The sequence below is a fragment of the Oncorhynchus keta genome, chromosome 30 (genome assembly GCF_023373465.1).
Source record: "Oncorhynchus keta strain PuntledgeMale-10-30-2019 chromosome 30, Oket_V2, whole genome shotgun sequence".
NCBI classification, from domain to species: Eukaryota; Metazoa; Chordata; class Actinopteri; order Salmoniformes; family Salmonidae; genus Oncorhynchus; species Oncorhynchus keta.
The window spans coordinates 9620406-9640145 of NC_068450.1; the positions used below are offsets into that span (position 1 = coordinate 9620406).

General features: G+C 40.3%; 1 protein-coding gene and 2 long non-coding RNA genes across 3 annotated transcripts; all 3 read left to right on the forward strand.

The window, feature by feature from the left end:
* The first annotated feature begins 2101 nt into the window (after nucleotides 1–2101).
* thoc3 (THO complex 3) lies at nucleotides 2102–5184 on the forward strand. The gene is made up of 6 exons (XM_052487485.1): nucleotides 2102–2311; nucleotides 2675–2831; nucleotides 3215–3419; nucleotides 3723–3884; nucleotides 4064–4164; nucleotides 4404–5184. Exons 1-6 carry the CDS (start codon nucleotides 2132–2134, stop codon nucleotides 4565–4567), a joined length of 969 nt encoding a protein of 322 aa, XP_052343445.1. The 5' UTR covers nucleotides 2102–2131; the 3' UTR covers nucleotides 4568–5184.
* Nucleotides 5185–7937: 2753 nt separating this feature from the next.
* LOC127913878 (uncharacterized) lies at nucleotides 7938–10265 on the forward strand. Its single transcript, XR_008087093.1, has 6 exons — nucleotides 7938–8049; nucleotides 8160–8259; nucleotides 8300–8459; nucleotides 8910–8989; nucleotides 9030–9089; nucleotides 9360–10265. It is a non-coding gene; the product is annotated as an uncharacterized LOC127913878 (long non-coding RNA).
* Nucleotides 10266–10727: 462 nt separating this feature from the next.
* On the forward strand, nucleotides 10728–11321 carry LOC127913879 (uncharacterized). Its single transcript, XR_008087094.1, has 3 exons — nucleotides 10728–10764; nucleotides 10797–10885; nucleotides 11256–11321. It is a non-coding gene; the product is annotated as an uncharacterized LOC127913879 (long non-coding RNA).
* Nucleotides 11322–19740: the final 8419 nt, after the last annotated feature.

Genomic DNA, 19740 nt, shown 5'->3' on the forward strand with positions numbered 1-19740 from the left:
AATGTTAGATCATTATTGCTGAACTGAACTCCATTTCAAACATAACCTGAGATGGCATTATCGGCATAGAAACTGAACCAGATGAGTGTTGTACTGTGCTGTGCTTGACTGAGCCTTTAATACCTAAATGTAAGGTGTGTAATTGTTAAGAGTGTCGAACCAATAAAGTTAGACAGCGTTTAAATGGATTGGTTCACTTTAATGCCCATTTCGTATTTTGTTCAATAAAAGTTTTTAAAAATTATTATAGTTAATTCAAAACCATTTAACTATTTAGACAATGATGATATATTTAAGCAATAAGGCCTGAGGAGGTGTGGTATATTGGCCATGTATCACAAACCCCCAAGGTGCCTTATTGGTATTATAAACTGTTTACCAATGTAATTAGGACAGTAAAAATAAATGTTTCGTCATACCCGTGGTATGCAGTCTGATATACCATGGCTGTCAGCCAATCAGCATTTAGAGTTTGAACCACCCAGTTTATAATCTTTTATAATCCACGATTTATCCATGATAATACAAAAAACATAATACAGGACTGTAGCAAGATCACACCCCTCAAGACATTGGAAGGCCAGCAATGTGTAATCGGGGCTAACAAGTTTTTGGTGGTGTTGTCAACCAGCCACTTTGGTGCTTTGGGCCAATGCCAAGTGAACTCGAGCGCAAGGCACTATCAGAGTGTACCAAGAGAAAACTCAAGGTCTTCCACTGTGACGAGGAATAGAACACAGTTGAGTTTGGTGGTCGTATTTTCTGATTGTGGCTACTTCTCATGCTCTCAAAATGTTGGCGCCTGGAGACGACACGTTTTCCAAGGTGAGCAGAACAATTATGAGTTGGAGTCAGGAGAGCAGGAATATTAGGACAGGCCAGGGACACAGAAAGGTGGAGTCAGGAGAGCAGGAATATTAGGACAGGCCAGGGACACAGAAAGGTGGAGTCAGGAGAGCAGGAATATTAGGACAGGCCAGGGACACAGAAAGGTAGAGTCAGGAGAGCAGGAATATTAGGACAGGCCAGGGACACAGAAAGGTGGATTTCTGAAGAGGAATGGAGAGGAAAGAGGAAGAAGAGGTCGAGTAGGAGTGACATTTTTTGGAGAAAGTGGATCCTTGCCTTTTGGCAGATCCATTTGTGATTTCAGGGTGGGTAGGAAAGGAGTTGGGTACAGTTGAATCAGTGAAGGTAACCTAGGTAACCTGTACTGGACTTGTGATATTTGTTTATGTTTCTTCTGACCAGAGGGAGCTGGCGCATGAGCATTTGAAGTTGAAGATTCCTGGTGTTTGTGATGCCCGTTGTTTGGTGCAAATCAGACCTGTTGGTGAGCGTGGTCCTCTTGAGTTTTGTCTCTACCAGACAAAATCATGTCAGGATATATCAGTTATCCTGTTCGAGGTTTTGTGCCGAATCCGCTGCACTGTGTCAGGTGCAACGTTTATGGTCATGTCGTAGCAGTTTGTAGGAGAAAGATTCCAAGATGTGGGATGTGTGCAGGAGGGCATGGGATAGAGGATTGTGTAGTTTTGGTGAATAAAGTTGTCTGTGTCAACTGTAAGGGGGCTCCATGTTGCTGGGAGCAGTACAGAAGGTGTTGTATGCTGAGGCAGTGAAGAAAGTAGAGGTGAATGGGTCGAGGGTGAAGGATCCTGAGAGTATCCCTGTGAGTAATAGATCTGTGCCAGCACAGAATGATAGGCCAATGAGTGATATATGCTTCAGTAAGGTTGTCTTCTTATAGCATTCATAGCAATGGTTATCAACTGTATCACAGAAATGGAATGTAAATCACAGAAAATAGATGTTGTGGTGGCAGCTGCAGAGACGTATTTGGGTATATGAGATTTGACTTCAGAAGAGTTGCAGGGTATGTTGAGTAGTGGCTTCCTTGGCCGTTGGCATGGTGCATGAGGAGATAGGGGCAAAGTAGTGGAATGGGGTAGTGTGTTTTTAATGACTATAGCGTTAGTTATACTTTTGTTGTCAAAAAGTATAATGGATTTACATCATAGTCCAGTTGGGGGCGGTAATGCAACATATTGGATGCCAACCGCCGTTAAACTCCAAAGAAGAGGAAGAAGACCCCCCCCTGTAGCGACATAACGTGGTAGAATCTTCCAAAATGGCGTCCAAATATTATCAAGAGATGCAAGAGAGTTTTAGAAATAACAACAAAAGCAGGGAATTCCCTGCGCATAGCGCTAAAGTTCATTCAGTAGCATGGAGTTGCGACGGCAGGAGGTTGGCATCTGGGTCTTTTGATAAAACAGCAAGCGTATTTGTCTTGGAAAAAGACCGTTTGGTACGTTGCTAGCATGTTAATAGACGCAAGCTAACATTGCATAAATGAACCACGCATGCTAGTGCAAGGCTCATAACACGACTCTCAAGTCTTATATTGTAACATTCAGGCACACCAAATTATACACTCACTTTTATATCTAGCTGATACCTATTAATTTGTTAACTATGATCAGATCGGGAAGAGCCTAGAGTGGAATGGTGGAATGGGGTAGCATCTAGCACACTATAGCTAGATGCTATGTTATGTGCTGAACTAGCTAGCCGAGACAACCGGCTAGTTAGTTACTATTTGTAGTAGCAACCTCCACTTTAGCACACAGCTAGCTATCTTGTTGTTTTTACCTATTTCTATCCCTTACAGGTGAAGGAGAACAACTACAGAGGCCACGGAGACAGTGTTGATCAGTTGTGTTGGCATCCTACCAACCCAGACGTGTTTGTCACTGCATCAGGGGACAAGACCATACGCATCTGGGACGTCAGAACAACAAAGTGCACGGCTACTGTCAACACTAAAGGTACCTTCCAATTAGAACAACAACGTGCACGGCTACTGTCAACACTAAAGGTACCTTCCAATTAGAACAACAACGTGCACGGCTACTGTCAACACTAAAGGTACCTTCCAATTAGAACAACAACGTGCACGGCTACTGTCAACACTAAAGGTACCTTCCAATTAGAACAACAACGTGCACGGCTACTGTCAACACTAAAGTTAAACCCATTTTGTACAGCGATGCAAGCGATACATCTGCTGTGTCTTAAGCCAAAAACAATACATTAGCATTGTACTGAAGTGCAAGACTTTACAGAATGTGCCATTTGTAATGTTCTGTTGCATTCATTCTGATCTGTGCCGACCAAAAGTGCATGATCTACCTGCTATGTTTGTTTGCAGGGGAAAACATCAACATCTGCTGGAGTCCCGACGGCCAAACGATAGCCGTTGGGAACAAGGATGATGTGGTTACCTTCATCGACGTCAAATCACACCGGTCACGGGCTGAGGAGCAGTTTAAGTTCGAAGTCAACGAGATCTCGTGGAATAATGACAACAACATGTTCTTTCTCACCAATGGAAACGGGTGCATCAACATCTTGAGGTAAGACCTTGGTCCCTTCCAAAATAGAACCCTAGGTTATTCCCTATTTAGTGCACTACTTTTGGCTTGGACCCATATGGTGCTGGTATAAACCAGTGCACTATTTAGGGAATAGGGTGTCATTTCCCCCATACCCCATTACTCAAGTATTCACAATCCTGTCCAAACTAGAATGTGTAGCTTATGTCCTGTGATGCAGTCTATGCCTATTGCTGCTGCACATGAAAATGGATATGACTTGAAGTAGTAAATAGGTTGATAATTAGCCTAAGTTACTCCCTGACTTTGACATGCTGTTTTCAGTTACCCCGAGCTGAAGCCCATCCAGTCGATCAACGCCCATCCCTCCAACTGCATCTGCATCAAGTTTGACCCCACGGGGAAGTACTTTGCCACAGGAAGTGCAGATGCCCTGGTCAGTCTGTGGACCGTTGAAGAACTGGTCTGTGTTCGCTGTTTCTCCAGGTGAGTGAGTCTACATTGAAAACAGTCCATATGGACAGATAGTGCAAATCCCTCATCACCATCATCAGCTAACCCTTGTAGCCCATTAAGCACCCAAACAATGATCTGTATTTGTATCACTTGACATTCATGCTTTTGCAATGTATACATTCATTGAGTCTGATTGTCTTGCGTTTCAGGTTGGACTGGCCAGTGAGAACATTGAGTTTCAGCCATGATGGGAAGATGCTGGCTTCAGCCTCAGAGGACCACTTCATAGACATAGCAGAGGTTGAAACAGGTTAGTTGGAGAGAAAAAAAAGTCAAACAAACTTTTTGTTGACACATAAGAAACACAATTAGCAAAAACACAAAATAGTTAAAAGAATTTAATGTGCAAGAATAACCCCCCCACACTCCCCGTGGACCGTACGGCCTACAAAACAAACCCACACTATGCCGCATAGTCCTTGGCAAGAATATAGTCCTCATTAATTTGAGTTAATCATTCAGAGTATCTTCTGTTTTGTGTTTTTGCAGGAGAGAAGCTGTGGGAGGTCCAGTGTGAGTCTCCTACGTTCACAGTAGCCTGGCATCCTAAGAGACCGCTGCTGGCCTACGCATGTGATGACAAGGAAGGGAAGTACGACAACAATAGAGAGTCTGGCACAGTCAAACTGTTTGGATTACCTAATGATTCCTGAGTGGGATAGCAAGGCAGGCACAGTCAAACTGTTTGCATTACCTAATGATTCCTGAGTGGGATAGCAAGGCAGGCACAGTCAAACTGTTTGGATTACCTAATGATTCCTGAGTGGGATCTAACACACTGTATTTTGATTCACTCTTTAAACCGAGTTGATACGGATGATTGGCCCTACTTCGTGGAGTCATGTTACCTATCCCTGTGCTGTAACACTGCTTCTCTCTATGTTCAATACAACATCCTTGTCTTTTGGTCCATTAAACATTGCCAGAAAGGGATGCCTGTTTAAATGGCTATATCATGTAAACTGATATTTGTCTTAAGTCGTATGCTCAACTTTCTTCTACTGTTTTTGTTTATAGAAAGTGTGCCGTCTTAGATGTAAAATGAGATTCTTATGAGATGATAAAACGAGATTTACTCTCCGTAGTGAGGGGAAAAAACACTCAACAGTTCTTCTTCTTTACAACCACCAGATGGCACTGCATCCTAATTATCAACATGTGTTTCTTGTACAGTTTCTCCGTAAGGTTTGCATTACACACAGTGCAGTACCATATTTTTGTTAACTTTAAATTGATTTTTGTTTTTATATTAAAAGAACAGTCTTGTTTACTTATTTGTCTTGGTTGGACATATCAAGGTGTAAAACGGATACGGTGCAGGGTATGCCTTCTGTCTAGATTTTAGTGGGTTATTTCAATACATTTAAAAATATATTTATATTTAACCAGGTAGGCCAGTTGAGAACAAGTTCTTATTTACAACTGCGACCTGGTCAAGATAAATCAAAGCAGTGCGACAAAAAACAGCAACACAGAGTTACACATAAACAAACGTACAGTCAATAACACAATATCTCAGTATCTCAGCCAGAAAATGGTGATTCATTGCAGGCTATGGCATTAAGATGATGTGCAACTATGTAATGTATACAAGAAGTGAGGATATGTGAGATTTTGGACTTGATATGGTAGACCTGCCTGCCCTCTGTAGCACAGCTCCCACACACCAACCACCACAAGAACATATTATGTTAAGTGTGAATATGACGCCCTACCAACTAAGTACAGTATACAGTCAGGTCCAACATTATTGACACTACTGATAAAGATGAAGAAAAAAAATACTGTAAAATCAATAATACAATGCTGAGCTATATTGCATGCAAAAAAAAATGAAATTATATTATTTTATACTAATACAGAGAAGGAGGAAGAGATTTAGTTTAATAAGTAATACTTAAAAATAAATTAGGGGTCAAGTATTTGTGTGCGTGGCCAAAGAGCTCTATTTTTTTTTTATGCCATCCAACAAATGAAAACGTCAGGCGTTTGCACTTGGATTGGAACTGATCTGATGACATGAAAATAGAGCTCTTTGGCTGTGCACACCAGTGGTGGGTTTGGTGTTGAAAAGAGGAATCGTATGGAGTAAAGAACCCCAAACTTACTGTAAAATATGGTGTTGAAAAGAGGAATCGTATGTATTAAAGAACCCCACACTTACTGTAAAATATGGTGTTGAAAAGAGGAATCGTATGTAGTAAAGAACCCCACACTTACTGTAAAATATGGTGTTGAAAAGAGGAATCGTATGTAGTAAAGAACCCCAAACTTACTGTAAAATATGGTGTTAAAAAGAGGAATCGTATGTATTAAAGAACCCCACACTTACTGTAAAATATGGTGTTGAAAAGAGGAATCGTATGGAGTAAAGAACCCCACACTTACTGTAAAATATGGTGTTGAAAAGAGGAATCGTATGTAGTAAAGAACCCCACACTTACTGTAAAATATGGTGTTGAAAAGAGGAATCGTATGTAGTAAAGAACCCCACACTTACTGTAAAATATGGTGTTGAAAAGAGGAATCGTATGTAGTAAAGAACCCCACACTTACTGTAAAATATGGTGTTGAAAAGAGGAATCGTATGTATTAAAGAACCCCACACTTACTGTAAAATATGGTGTTGAAAAGAGGAACCGTATGGAGTAAAGAACCCCACACTTACTGTAAAATATGGTGTTGAAAAGAGGAATCGTATGTATTAAAGAACCCCACACTTACTGTAAAATATGGTGTTAAAAAGAGGAATCGTATGTATTAAAGAACCCCACACTTACTGTAAAATATGGTGTTGAAAAGAGGAATCGTATGTATTAAAGAACCCCACACTTACTGTAAAATACGGTGTTGAAAAGAGGAATCGTATGTATTAAAGAACCCCACACTTACTGTAAAATATGGTGTTGAAAAGAGGAATCGTATGTATTAAAGAACCCCACACTTACTGTAAAATACGGTGTTGAAAAGAGGAATCGTATGTAGTAAAGAACCCCACACTTACTGTAAAATATGGTGTTAAAAAGAGGAATCGTATGTATTAAAGAACCCCACACTTACTGTAAAATATGGTGTTGAAAAGAGGAATCGTATGTATTAAAGAACCCCACACTTACTGTAAAATATGGTGTTGAAAAGAGGAATTGTATGTAGTAAAGAACCCCACACTTACTGTAAAATATGGTGGTGGATTTTTTTAACACTATGGGGCTGTTTTTCTTCCACTGGTCCTGGGGCCCTTGTTGAGGTCAACGGCATCATGAACTTTACTCAGTACCAGGACATTTTAGCCAAACACCTGGTTGCCTTTACCACAAGGCCTAAACTTGACCACAAGTGGATCTTCCAGCTAGACAACAAGCCCAAGCACACATCAAAATCCACAAAGAAATGGTTTATTAACCACAAAACGAACATTTTGTAATGGCCATTTCAATCTCCGGATACCCCAGGCTGTATCACATTGGGAGTGCACAATTGGCCCCAGCGTCGTCCAGGTTTGGCCGGGATAGGCCGTCATTGTAAATAACAATTTGTTCTTAACTTACTTGCCTAGTTAAAGGTTACATTTAAATTAAATGAAACAATTGTAAACCTGCGGTTTGAGTTATAGGGCAGTCCATGAGTGCAGATAAAGGATATCAACAGTCTGGAAAGATTATGTTTGGAGGAATAGTCTATTAACCCTTCTAAGATGTTCTCCAATCTGATACAACTTTTTCCAAAAAAAGGCTCAGTGTTGGTATTGAAAGGCATTGACAGGTATTGAAAGGTATTGAAAGGTATTGACTGATATTAAAAGGTATTGAAAAGGTATTGACAGATATTAAAAGGTATTGACAGGTATTAAAAGGCATTGAAAGGTATTGACAGATATTGAAAGGTATTAAAAGGCATTGAAAGGTATTGGCAGATATTGAAAGGTATTGACTGATATTAAAAGGTATTGAAAAGGTATTGACAGATATTAAAAGGCATTGACAGATATTAAAAGGTATTGAAAGGTATTGACAGATATTGAAAGGTATTGACAGATATTGAAAGGTATTGACAGATATTAAAAGGCATTGACAGATATTAAAAGGTATTGAAAAGGTATTGACAGATATTAAAAGGCATTGACAGATATTAAAAGGTATTGACAGATATTAAAAGGTATTGACAGATATTAAAAGGCATTGACAGATATTAAAAGGTATTGACAGATATTAAAAGGTATTGACAGATATTAAAAGGTATTAAAAGGTATTGACAGATATTAAAAGGTATTGACAGATATTAAAAGGCATTGACAGATATTAAAAGGCATTGACAGGTATTAAAAGGCATTGACAGGTATTAAAAGGTATTGACAGATATTAAAAGGCATTGACAGATATTAAAAGGCATTGACAGGTATTAAAAGGCATTGACAGATATTAAAAGGTATTGACAGATATTAAAAGGTATTGACAGATATTAAAAGGTATTGACAGATATTAAAAGGTATTGACAGGTATTAAAAGGCATTGACAGATATTAAAAGGTATTGACAGATATTAAAAGGTATTGACAGATATTGAAAGGTATTGACAGATATTAAAAGGCATTGACAGGTATTAAAAGGTATTGACAGATATTAAAAGGTATTGACAGATATTAAAAGGTATTGACAGATATTAAAAGGTATTGACAGGTATTAAAAGGTATTGACAGATATTAAAAGGTATTGACAGATATTAAAAGGTATTAAAAGGTATTGACAGATATTAAAAGGCATTGACAGATATTAAAAGGTATTGACAGGTATTAAAAGGTATTGACAGATATTAAAAGGTATTGACAGATATTAAAAGGTATTGACAGATATTAAAAGGTATTGACAGGTATTAAAAGGCATTGACAGATATTAAAAGGCATTGACAGATATTAAAAGGTATTGACAGATATTAAAAGGTATTGACAGATATTAAAAGGTATTTACAGGTATTAAAAGGCATTGACAGATATTAAAAGGTATTGACAGATATTAAAAGGTATTGACAGATATTGAAAGGTATTGACAGATATTAAAAGGCATTGACAGGTATTAAAAGGTATTGACAGATATTAAAAGGTATTGACAGATATTAAAAGGTATTGACAGATATTAAAAGGTATTGACAGGTATTAAAAGGCATTGACAGATATTAAAAGGTATTGACAGATATTAAAAGGTATTGACAGATATTAAAAGGTATTAAAAGGTATTGACAGATATTAAAAGGCATTGACAGATATTAAAAGGTATTGACAGGTATTAAAAGGTATTGACAGATATTAAAAGGTATTGACAGATATTAAAAGGTATTGACAGGTATTAAAAGGCATTGACAGATATTAAAAGGTATTGACAGATATTAAAAGGTATTGACAGATATTAAAAGGTATTGACAGATATTAAAAGGTATTGACAGATATTGAAAGGTATTGACAGATATTAAAAGGCATTGACAGGTATTAAAAGGTATTGACAGATATTAAAAGGTATTGACAGATATTAAAAGGTATTGACAGGTATTAAAAGGCATTGACAGATATTAAAAGGTATTGACAGATATTAAAAGGTATTGACAGATATTAAAAGGTATTAAAAGGTATTGACAGATATTAAAAGGTATTGAACGTTTTATTACTTAAACTCTTTTCTTTCCATTTGTATAAAATAATATACTTTTTTGGAATATAGTGTGTTTTGGAACACGCTATAGCTCAGTATTTAGATTTATTTTATACTGTCTTTTTCCCCCTCATCTTTAGCAAAGAGTGCTAATCATTTTGGATCTGACTGTAAGTGTTTCATATGAATGTATGTAATGTGGCACGTATGTTTGCAGTCATGTCACAGTGAAGATACGACGAAGTGGTTAATATATGATAAGTGATTAACTTATAGCTTCCAACTAAGCACTTATCACGATGAGTGATTATTGTATAAGACAACAGCTTCTGTAGCGTTTGTGCCTTAGCTGAGGAGGAGGTGGGAGACAGTTTGTTTAGAAGCACAGCCTGTTTTTTCATGCGGTTCTAAGAACACCAGGAGCCTGTTTTTTCATGCGGTTCTAAGAACACCAGGAGCCTGTTTTTTCATACGGTTCTAAGAACACCAGGAGCCTGTTTTTTCATGTGGTTCTAAGAACACCAGGAGCCTGTTTTTTCATACGGTTCTAAGAACACCAGGAGCCTGTTTTTTCATGCGGTTCTAAGAACACCAGGAGCCTGTTTTTTCATACGGTTCTAAGAACACCAGGAGCCTGTTTTTTCATACGGTTCTAAGAACACCAGGAGCCTGTTTTTTCATGCGGTTCTAAGAACACCAGGAGCCTGTTTTTTCATACGGTTCTAAGAACACCAGGAGCCTGTTTTTTCATATTCTAAGAACACCAGGAGCCTGTTTTTTCATACGGTTCTAAGAACACCAGGAGCCTGTTTTTCATGCGGTTCTAAGAATTACCACACCAGGAGCCTGTTTTTTCATATTCTAAGAACACCAGGAGCCTGTTTTTTCATGCGGTTCTAAGAACACCAGGAGCCTGTTTTTTCATGCGGTTCTAAGAACACCAGGAGCCTGTTTTTATAAAGGTTCTAAGAACACCAGGAGCCTGTTTTTTCATACGGTTGGTAAGAACACCAGGAGCCTGTTTTTTCATACGGTTCTAAGAACACCAGGAGCCTGTTTTTTTCATGCGGTTCTAAGAACACCAGGAGCCTGTTTTTCATACGGTTCTAAGAACACCAGGAGCCTGTTTTTTCAGGTTTAAGAACACCAGGAGCCTGTTTTTTCATAGGTTCACCAGGAGCCTGTTTTTTCATACGGTTCTAAGAACACCAGGTGTTTTTTCATGACAGTTCTAAGAACACCAGGAGCCTGTTTTTTCATGCGGTTCTAAGAACACCAGGAGCCTGTTTTTTCATACGGTTCTAAGAACACCAGGAGCCTGTTTTTTCATGCGGTTCTAAGAACACCAGGAGCCTGTTTTTTCATAGGTTCTAAGAACACCAGGAGCCTGTTTTTTCATAGGTTCTAAGAACAGATGTTTTTTCATTTCTAAGAACACCAGGAGCCTGTTTTTTCATACGGTTCTAAGAACACCAGGAGCCTGTTTTTCATGCGGTTCTAAGAACACCAGGAGCCTGTTTTTTCATGACGGTTCTAAGAACACCAGGAGCCTGTTTTTTCATACGGTTCTAAGAACACCAGGAGCCTGTTTTTCATGACGGTTCTAAGAACACCAGGAGCCTGTTTTTTCATAGGTTCTAAGAACACCAGGAGCCTGTTTTTTCATGCGGTTCTAAGAACACCAGGAGCCTGTTTTTTCATAGGTTCTAAGAACACCAGGAGCCTGTTTTTTCATACGGTTCTAAGAACACCAGGAGCCTGTTTTTTCATGACGGTTCTAAGAACACCAGGAGCCTGTTTTTTCATACGGTTCTAAGAACACCAGGAGCCTGTTTTTAAATGCGGTTCTAAGAACACCAGGAGCCTGTTTTTAAATACGGTTCTAAGAACACCAGGAGCCTGTTTTTAAATGAGGTTCTAAGAACACCAGGAGCCTGTTTTTAAAAGGTTTGAAGAACACCAGGAGCCTGTTTTTTCATACGGTTCTAAGAACACCAGGAGCCTGTTTTTTCATGCGGTTCTAAGAACACCAGGAGCCTGTTTTTTCATAGGTTCTAAGAACACCAGGAGCCTGTTTTTTAAAACACCAGGAGCCTGTTTTTTCATGACGGTTCTAAGAACACCAGGAGCCTGTTTTTTAATACGGTTCTAAGAACACCAGGAGCCTGTTTTTAAAAGGTCATGCGGTTCTAAGAACACCAGGATTGCCTGTTTTTAATAAGGTTCTAAGAACACCAGGAGCCTGTTTTTTCATGCGGTTCTAAGAACACCAGGTTTTTTCATGCGGTTCTAAGCCTGTTTTATTTTTTCATGAAGTTCTATTAACACCAGGAGCTTCTAAGAACTGTTTTTTCATTTCTAAGAACACCAGGAGCCTGTTTTTTATAGTGGTTCTAAGAACACCAGGAGCCTGTTTTTTCATATTCTAAGAACACCAGGAGCCTGTTTTTTCATACGGTTCTAAGAACACCAGGAGCCTGTTTTTCATTTTGGTTCTAAGAACACCAGGAGCCTGTTTTTTCATATGAATTCTAAGAACACCAGGAGCCTGTTTTTTTGCAGTTCTAAGAACACCAGGAGCCTGTTTTTTCATGGTTCTAAGAACACCAGGAGCCTGTTTTTTCATAGGTTCTAAGAACACCAGGAGCCTGTTTTTTATGCGGTTCTAAGAACACCAGGAGCCTGTTTTTTCATACGGTTCTAAGAACACCAGGAGCCTGTTTTTTCATACGGTTCTAAGAACACCAGGAGCCTGTTTTTTCATACGGTTCTAAGAACACCAGGAGCCTGTTTTTTCATGCGGTTCTAAGAACACCAGGAGCCTGTTTTTTCATACGGTTCTAAGAACACCAGGAGCCTGTTTTTTCATGCGGTTCTAAGAACACCAGGAGCCTGTTTTTTCATACGGTTCTAAGAACACCAGGAGCCTGTTTTTTCATGCGGTTCTAAGAACACCAGGAGCCTGTTTTTTCATACGGTTCTAAGAACACCAGGAGCCTGTTTTTTCATACGGTTCTAAGAACACCAGGAGCCTGTTTTTTCATACGGTTCTAAGAACACCAGGAGCCTGTTTTTTCATACGGTTCTAAGAACACCAGGCCTGTTTTTTTTGCCTGTTTTTTCATACGGTTCTAAGAACACCAGGAGCCTGTTTTTTCATACGGTTCTAAGAACTAAGAACACCAGGAGCCTGTTTTTTTTCATGCGGTTCTAAGAACACCAGGAGCCTGTTTTTTTCATACGGTTCTAAGAACACCAGGAGCCTGTTTTTCATGCGGTTCTAAGAACACCAGGAGCCTGTTTTTTTAAGAACACCAGGAGCCTGGTTTTCATAAAGAACACCAGGAGCCTGTTTTTTCATGCGGTTCTAAGAACACCAGGAGCCTGTTTTTTCATGCGGTTCTAAGAACACCAGGAGCCTGTTTTTTCATGCGGTTCTAAGAACACCAGGAGCCTGTTTTTTCATGCGGTTCTAAGAACACCAGGAGCCTGTTTTTTCATACGGTTCTAAGAACACCAGGAGCCTGTTTTTTCATGCGGTTCTAAGAACACCAGGAGCCTGTTTTTTCATGCGGTTCTAAGAACACCAGGAGCCTGTTTTTTCATACGGTTCTAAGAACACCAGGAGCCTGTTTTTTCATACGGTTCTAAGAACACCAGGTGTTTTTTTCTAAAGAACACCAGGAGCCTGTTTTTTCATGCGGTTCTAAGAACACCAGGAGCCTGTTTTTTCATGCGGCTCTAAGAACACCAGGAGCCTGTTTTTTCATACGGTTCTAAGAAAACCAGGAGCCTGTTTTTTCATGCGGTTCTAAGAACACCAGGATGCTTCCAGAATGGAACAGTTTCCTTGTGTCTGACAACAAAGAAGAAGGTGAGCAATGGGTTGGAAATAAAACAACAGTTGTCTTGAGATTGGGAGTGAGGGAGTGTGAGGCCAGTCACACTCCCTCTCGTGAATCACCCTGTGTGACTAGAGATTAGACATGGTGTCCATTCCTCGTTCATCTTCCCAGCGAGAGTCGTCTCGGTGCCCAGATCAGGAAACTCGACTGGCCTGGTGACAGCTGTCCCCTCCCATCTCTGATGCTTCTGAGCAGCGGGCTCCAGGATATCTCATTTTGCAGCTTCCTATTCGTAGCAGGGATGGAACAGGCATCCCCTGACCACTCCCTAATTTCATTTATATCCTGGCATCCTGTTTCTGTTTTTTTTTATTGCCAAAACAACAAAGGATCTAAAATCTGCAGATCACAACATTGTTAGCTACTGTATGTTTCTCTCTCCTTCCTGTCATTAACAAATGCACAGTTTTCATATTGTACTTCCATTGTAAGAAAATGTTTTGCATTGTCAGCCATCATCAATCATATGTTAATAAATTACTATTGTTATTTAGTGGGCTGGGCTTAAGGGGAAAAACCAAATTGATGTGAAATCCCTTTTAGGTAAATCACCATGCCACTAAAAAAAAATCAATGTTGAAATGAAGGATTCCTCTGTTTGATGAGCTCAGATCACAGAGCATGACATCTGGATATGTATTGATCTGCTACACCGATGTCCTTTTGAAAAAACACCAAAAAAACATGTTCAATTCATAACGTGTGATCAACATTGTATTGCTTTCATTATTTAGTTACAGTGCACTTCATATTTTTTGTTTTGTTTTTGCAGAGGGTATTAGAAATGAAATTCTGTAAGATAGAAACTAGAAACCCGTACAAAGGCCACATAACGGTTTGATAAACAACTTCACAAAATTTGAGACATGTTATTTATATACATGGATGTGGTGATCTCAAGCTGTTGGTTAAAGAGGAGCTGTCAGCGTTTAAATCAAAGCTGTGTATCGTTCCCTCAAGGTCCTGTCTTATGTCTGATGAACAGGGCCAGGTCCAGACGTCTAAACTTCACTAGCAAGGTCAGCAGGAAAGGCTCGCTACCTCCATGTCAACATGATGGCCATAGATATGAATGCTGATCAGTCTATTGTGAGACAGTGCTACCAGTCATGGAGAATATGTGTGTGTGTGTGTCAGTTAAACATACACACAACAAGTAGAGATAAGAGAGTCATTCAAAAATCATGTTAAACACTATTATTGCGCAGAGAGTCCGTGCAACTAATTATGTGACTTGTTAAGCAAATGTTTACACCTGAACTTATTTAGGCTTGTCATAACAAAGGGGTTGAATACTTATTGGCTCAAGACATTTCAGTTTTTCCTTTTTTAAATTAAATTGTAAACATTTAAAACAAATATAAATAATAATAATTCCACTTTGACATTATGGGGTATTGTGTGTAGACCAATGACAAAACAAATCTAAATTTGATCAATTTTAAATTCAGGCTGTAACACAACAAAATGTGGAAAAGGTCAAAGGTTGTGACTACTCTGAAGGCACAGTAGGAACATTAGGATTTAGGTTTACTATTTGAATTGCCCGGAATTGAAATGTAATCGACCCCAACCATGCAACTCAGCGTAGCCTTGGACACCGTGCTCTTCACAAAACAACATTTGAAAGGAAAAGCTCAGCCAGACTAAACTACCCCCACCCCCGATTCACCATTCTCTCACGAGCTACTAATCATGATAAATCGAAATATAACTCACAACCCCCAGCCTCCTCAACCCTTCCAGACACGACACAATTACCAAATAAAGCCTTTGGTCTGCCCTCAAGATGGACGATGATTGATTCCAGTAATATGATTGGAAGAAAACAGAATGACCTTTGTACATTCTAAATAGCATCTGGAGGTTAGATAGATATTGGTTTTGTTTAGACGCGTGTGTATACATTTAAATGTATGGTGTGAGCCAGGTGGTCTGCTTCAATCAGTACATCAGGTAACAGGCATTCAAGATGACGTGACAGAGCATGACTGTGTTGTGGAACTGATGTTTTACAGGAAATGTGTGGTTCTTATTTGGATAGTCTCCATTGAGCATCATGCTAATCTGGATTTAGAGAACCGGCCCTATGCTTCTTTAACAGCACATTTTTCAATCCAAAGACCTTCTTTAACAGCACATTTTTCAACCCAAAAACCTTCTTTAACAGCACATTTTTCAACCCAAAGACCTTCTTTAACAGCACATTTTTCAACCCAAAAACCTTCTTTAACAGCACATTTTTCAACCCAAAAACCTTCTTTAACAGCAGTTGAATTGGATGATAACTGAGCACTGACTGTTTTCCTCCATCTTCCCAGCTAGCACATGTGGTTCCTTTGAAGTTGTGGGAACGTACGTTTTTTGGTTTCCCATTGGTTATGGGAACAAAGGCATACGTTTCCTGACCGGTAAATGTTCTGAGAACGTGGATCTTTCAACAAGACAATAACCCCAAACACACATCAAAATACACAGATAAATGGTTAATAGACCACAAAATCAACATTCTGCAATGGCCATCTCCTTCTCTGGACTTGAACCCCATTGAAAACCTGTGGTTTGAATTGAAGAGAGCCAGTCCATAAACGCAGACGAATGATATCAAGGATCTGGAAAGATTCTGTGTGAAGGAATGGTCTAAGATCCCTCCCAATGTGTTCTCCAATCTCATAAAAGATTTTTGAAAAAGGCTCAGTGTCGTTATCCTCACAAGGGTAGGGTGCTGAAATACTGAAAACAGGGATGCCAAACATTGGCACTTATCTTTTTGAGTATTTAAAAAATATATATATTTGCTTGTTAAACTCAATCTATTTCCCTGAGCAATTATATTAGTATTAAAATAATATAATTCCCCCATGTTTTTGAGTATGCAATATAGATCAGTATTTGAATAATTTATTTTATACAGTATTTTTTTCTTGTCTTTATCAATGTGCCCAAAATGATGGACTTGAGTGTTACATCCATGAGCAGCAGATTCACAGTAACAGTAGAAGTTACGACGATCTGGACGAGGTAGTTACAGCAAACCCTTATGCAACCTCTCTATACTTTATACCGCTATTGCTGTTTTCCTGCAAGAAAATATAGGCATAGGGATTTCTTAGTTAGTTGGCTGAAATATGAAGGCCCTTACTAATTACTATGCTAATGCCTTGTATGTACGGTTTTATTGTGAGAAATTCATTTGTTAAGCCACTTTCAACTGTCCATCATTCAAAGCTGTAAAACAAGGAAGGATGTTGGTTTCTGAACACAATACAGACACTAATCCATGTATACAGAGCATTCGGAAAGTGTTCTGACCCCTTGTATTTTTCAACATTTTGTTACGTTACAGTCTTATTCTAAAATGGGGTAAGTAAAAAAACCTCCTCAGCAACACAATACCCCACAATGACATCACAATACCCCATACTGACATCACAATACCCCATACTGACATCACAATACCTCACAATGACATCACAATACCCCATAATGACATCACAATACCCCATAATGACATCACAATACCCCATACTGCCATCACAATACCCCATAATTGTCATGCCCTGACCTTAGATATCTCTGTTTTCTATATATTTTGGTTAGGTCAGGGTGTAACTAGGGTGGGTACTCTAGTTTTTTTTATGTCTAGCATTTGCCACGTTGCGCCTTGGTCTCACTCATACGACGGATCGTGACAGAAGATCCCACCACAAAAAGACCAAGCAGAGTGTTCTAAGAGGAGCGGATATCCTGGGCTCGGGTGAAAGGCGAGTGGAGGACATCATGGACATGGGAGGAAGTTATGGCAGGGGACAAGACCCTGCCATGGAAGCAGATGGAGGCAGCGAAAGAGGAACGGCGATGACACGAGGGGTCACGTATAAGCTCCAAAAAACGGTAATATCAACAACAAAAAAATTGGGAGGGGGCACAAGGGGAGATTGGCAGAATCAGGGGTTAGACCTGAGCCAACTCCCCATGCTTACCGTGTTACGCAGTGATGCGCACAGTGTCTCCAGTGCGCATTCATAGCCCGGTGCACTTTATTCCAGCTCCCCGCATTGGCCGGGCTAGAATGGGCATCCAGCCAGGACGGACGGTGCCGGCTCAGCGCTCCTGGCCTCCAGTACGCCTCCCTGGACCAGGATATCCTGTGCCAGCTCTACGCTCCAGATCTCCAGTGCGCCTCCACAGTCCAGTACGTCCTGTGCCTTCTCCACGCACTCGCCCTGAGGTGCGTGTCTTCAGCCCGGTGCCACCTGTACCGGTCCCACGCATCAGGCCTTCAGTGCGCCTCCACAGACCAGAGCTTCCGGCGACAGTTCCCAGTCCAGAGCTTCCAACGATGGTCCACAGTCCGGAACCTCCAACGACGGCCCATAGTCCGGAACCTCCAACGACAGTTCACAGTCCGGAACCTCCAACGACGGCCCACAGTCCGGAACCTCCAACGACGGTCCACAGTCCGGAACCTCCAACGACGGCCCCCAGTCAGAAATCTCCAGCGACGGTCCCCAGTCCGGGGCCTCCGGCGACGGTCCCCAGTCCGGGGTCTCCAGCGACGGTCCCCAGTCCGGGGCCTCCGGCGATGATCCCCAGTCCGGGGTCTCCGGCGACGGTCCCCAGTCCGGGGCCTCCGGCGATGATCCATGGTCCGGTTCGACAGAAGCGGAGGAATCAGCGTAAGGAGGGCTGCGTCCTGAACCAGAGCCTCCACCGAGGGTAGGTGCCCACCCGGACCCTCCCCTATAGGTTCAGGTTTGCGGCCGGGAGTCCGCACCTTTGGGGGGGGGTACTGTCACTGGGGACCGTCGCTGGAGACCCCGGACTGGGGACTGTCACGATTGTGACAATAATGACATCACAATACCCCATAATGACATCACAATAACCCATAATGACAAAGCAAAAACAGGTTTTTAGACATTTTTGCAAAAGGGAAGGGGTCTGAATACTTTCCGAATGCACTGTACGTTTCTAATGCTGGATGGTGCTGGATGTTAAAATCAACAGCTTCTGTACCATCACATTAATTGCAGGGATTTTGTATTTTAATTGTATGTAATTAATGAGTAACTGTTGGCACTCTCTAGAAATTAAGTAAAAATGAACTGGCTTGTGGCTAAATTAATCTCCATATTAAACATTTCATTATTGCAGAACCTTTTCTGAATATCAATTAATTTCCGTCTAACAGTTAAGTACCTTAGCATCAATTAAAATAGCAATTTCTGAAGCAAGAATTTCGCTAGGTCTGAGTGAGGAAGGGAAAGCTGAAAACTAAGTGTTATTGGCAGAGACGTTTGGAACTGTCTTATTGGTTTCATTTGCCACCTGCTGATGTCAGCGGGCAGGCCAGAACTCCATCCCATCAAAACAGGCTGAATTTCAGGCTGTCCTTTCAATCACCTCTTATAATAAAAGGACATTATCCTAATTTTCACAATTTTACAGTATTATTCCAATCTCATATATATATATGAATGGAGTGGAAATTACTGTAAGAACATAACAAATCCCTCTGAATCTCTCCTTTAAATCTCTCTTCAACATAAAAGTACTGTTGTCCTCCTTCATCAGACTCTAAGCAGGGGGGGATAGGTAGCAAGTAAATAGGTAGAATATACACTATGCAGCTGAGTAGGTAGCCTAGTGGTTGGCACGTTGGGCCAGTATATATATATGCCATTTAGCAGACGCTTTTATCCAAAGCGACCTACAGTCATGTGTGCATACATTCTACGTATGGGTGGTCCCGGGAATCAAACCCACTACCCTGGCGTTACAAGCGCCATGCTCTACCAACTGTGCTACAGAAGGACCACGACCAGTAACCAAAAGGTTGTTGGATCGAATCCCCGAGGTGACAAGGTACAAATCTGTCGTTGTGCCCCCGAACAAGACAGTTAACCCACTGTTCCCCGGTAGGCCATCGTTGTAAATAAGAATTTGTTCTTAACTTGCCTAGTTAAATAAAGGTTAAATTTAAAACAATTCTAAATGAGTAATTCAAATTAATACAAAATCTACAAATTCTGTTCGCTCATAATGAGAAGAATCTTCAAAATCATCCAAGAGGTTTTCTTTGAAACACTTTTATTTGTTATGCATTTTAATTTCCCAATGATGAGTCTATAGTGATGTGGTTCCACATAAACGAGTATATGACATGCAGATAAGGACATTATCATGTTTTACATTCTCATCCTGAATGTAGTATTGAGAAGGAAAAAAAATCCTCAAACTGACAAAAATGATCCTGATTTTTATTTCCCTTATTTAGAAC

Bases quoted from the DNA above. Each gene is read 5' to 3' on its own strand.
- thoc3 (XM_052487485.1), top strand. From the start codon at position 2,132: ATGGCGTCCAAATATTATCAAGAGATGCAAGAGAGTTTTAGAAATAAC. The intron at 2,312-2,674 runs GTACGTTGCTAG...TATCCCTTACAG, and splicing joins TCTTGGAAAAAGACCGTTTG to GTGAAGGAGAACAACTACAG. The intron at 4,165-4,403 runs GTTAGTTGGAGA...GTGTTTTTGCAG, and splicing joins CATAGCAGAGGTTGAAACAG to GAGAGAAGCTGTGGGAGGTC.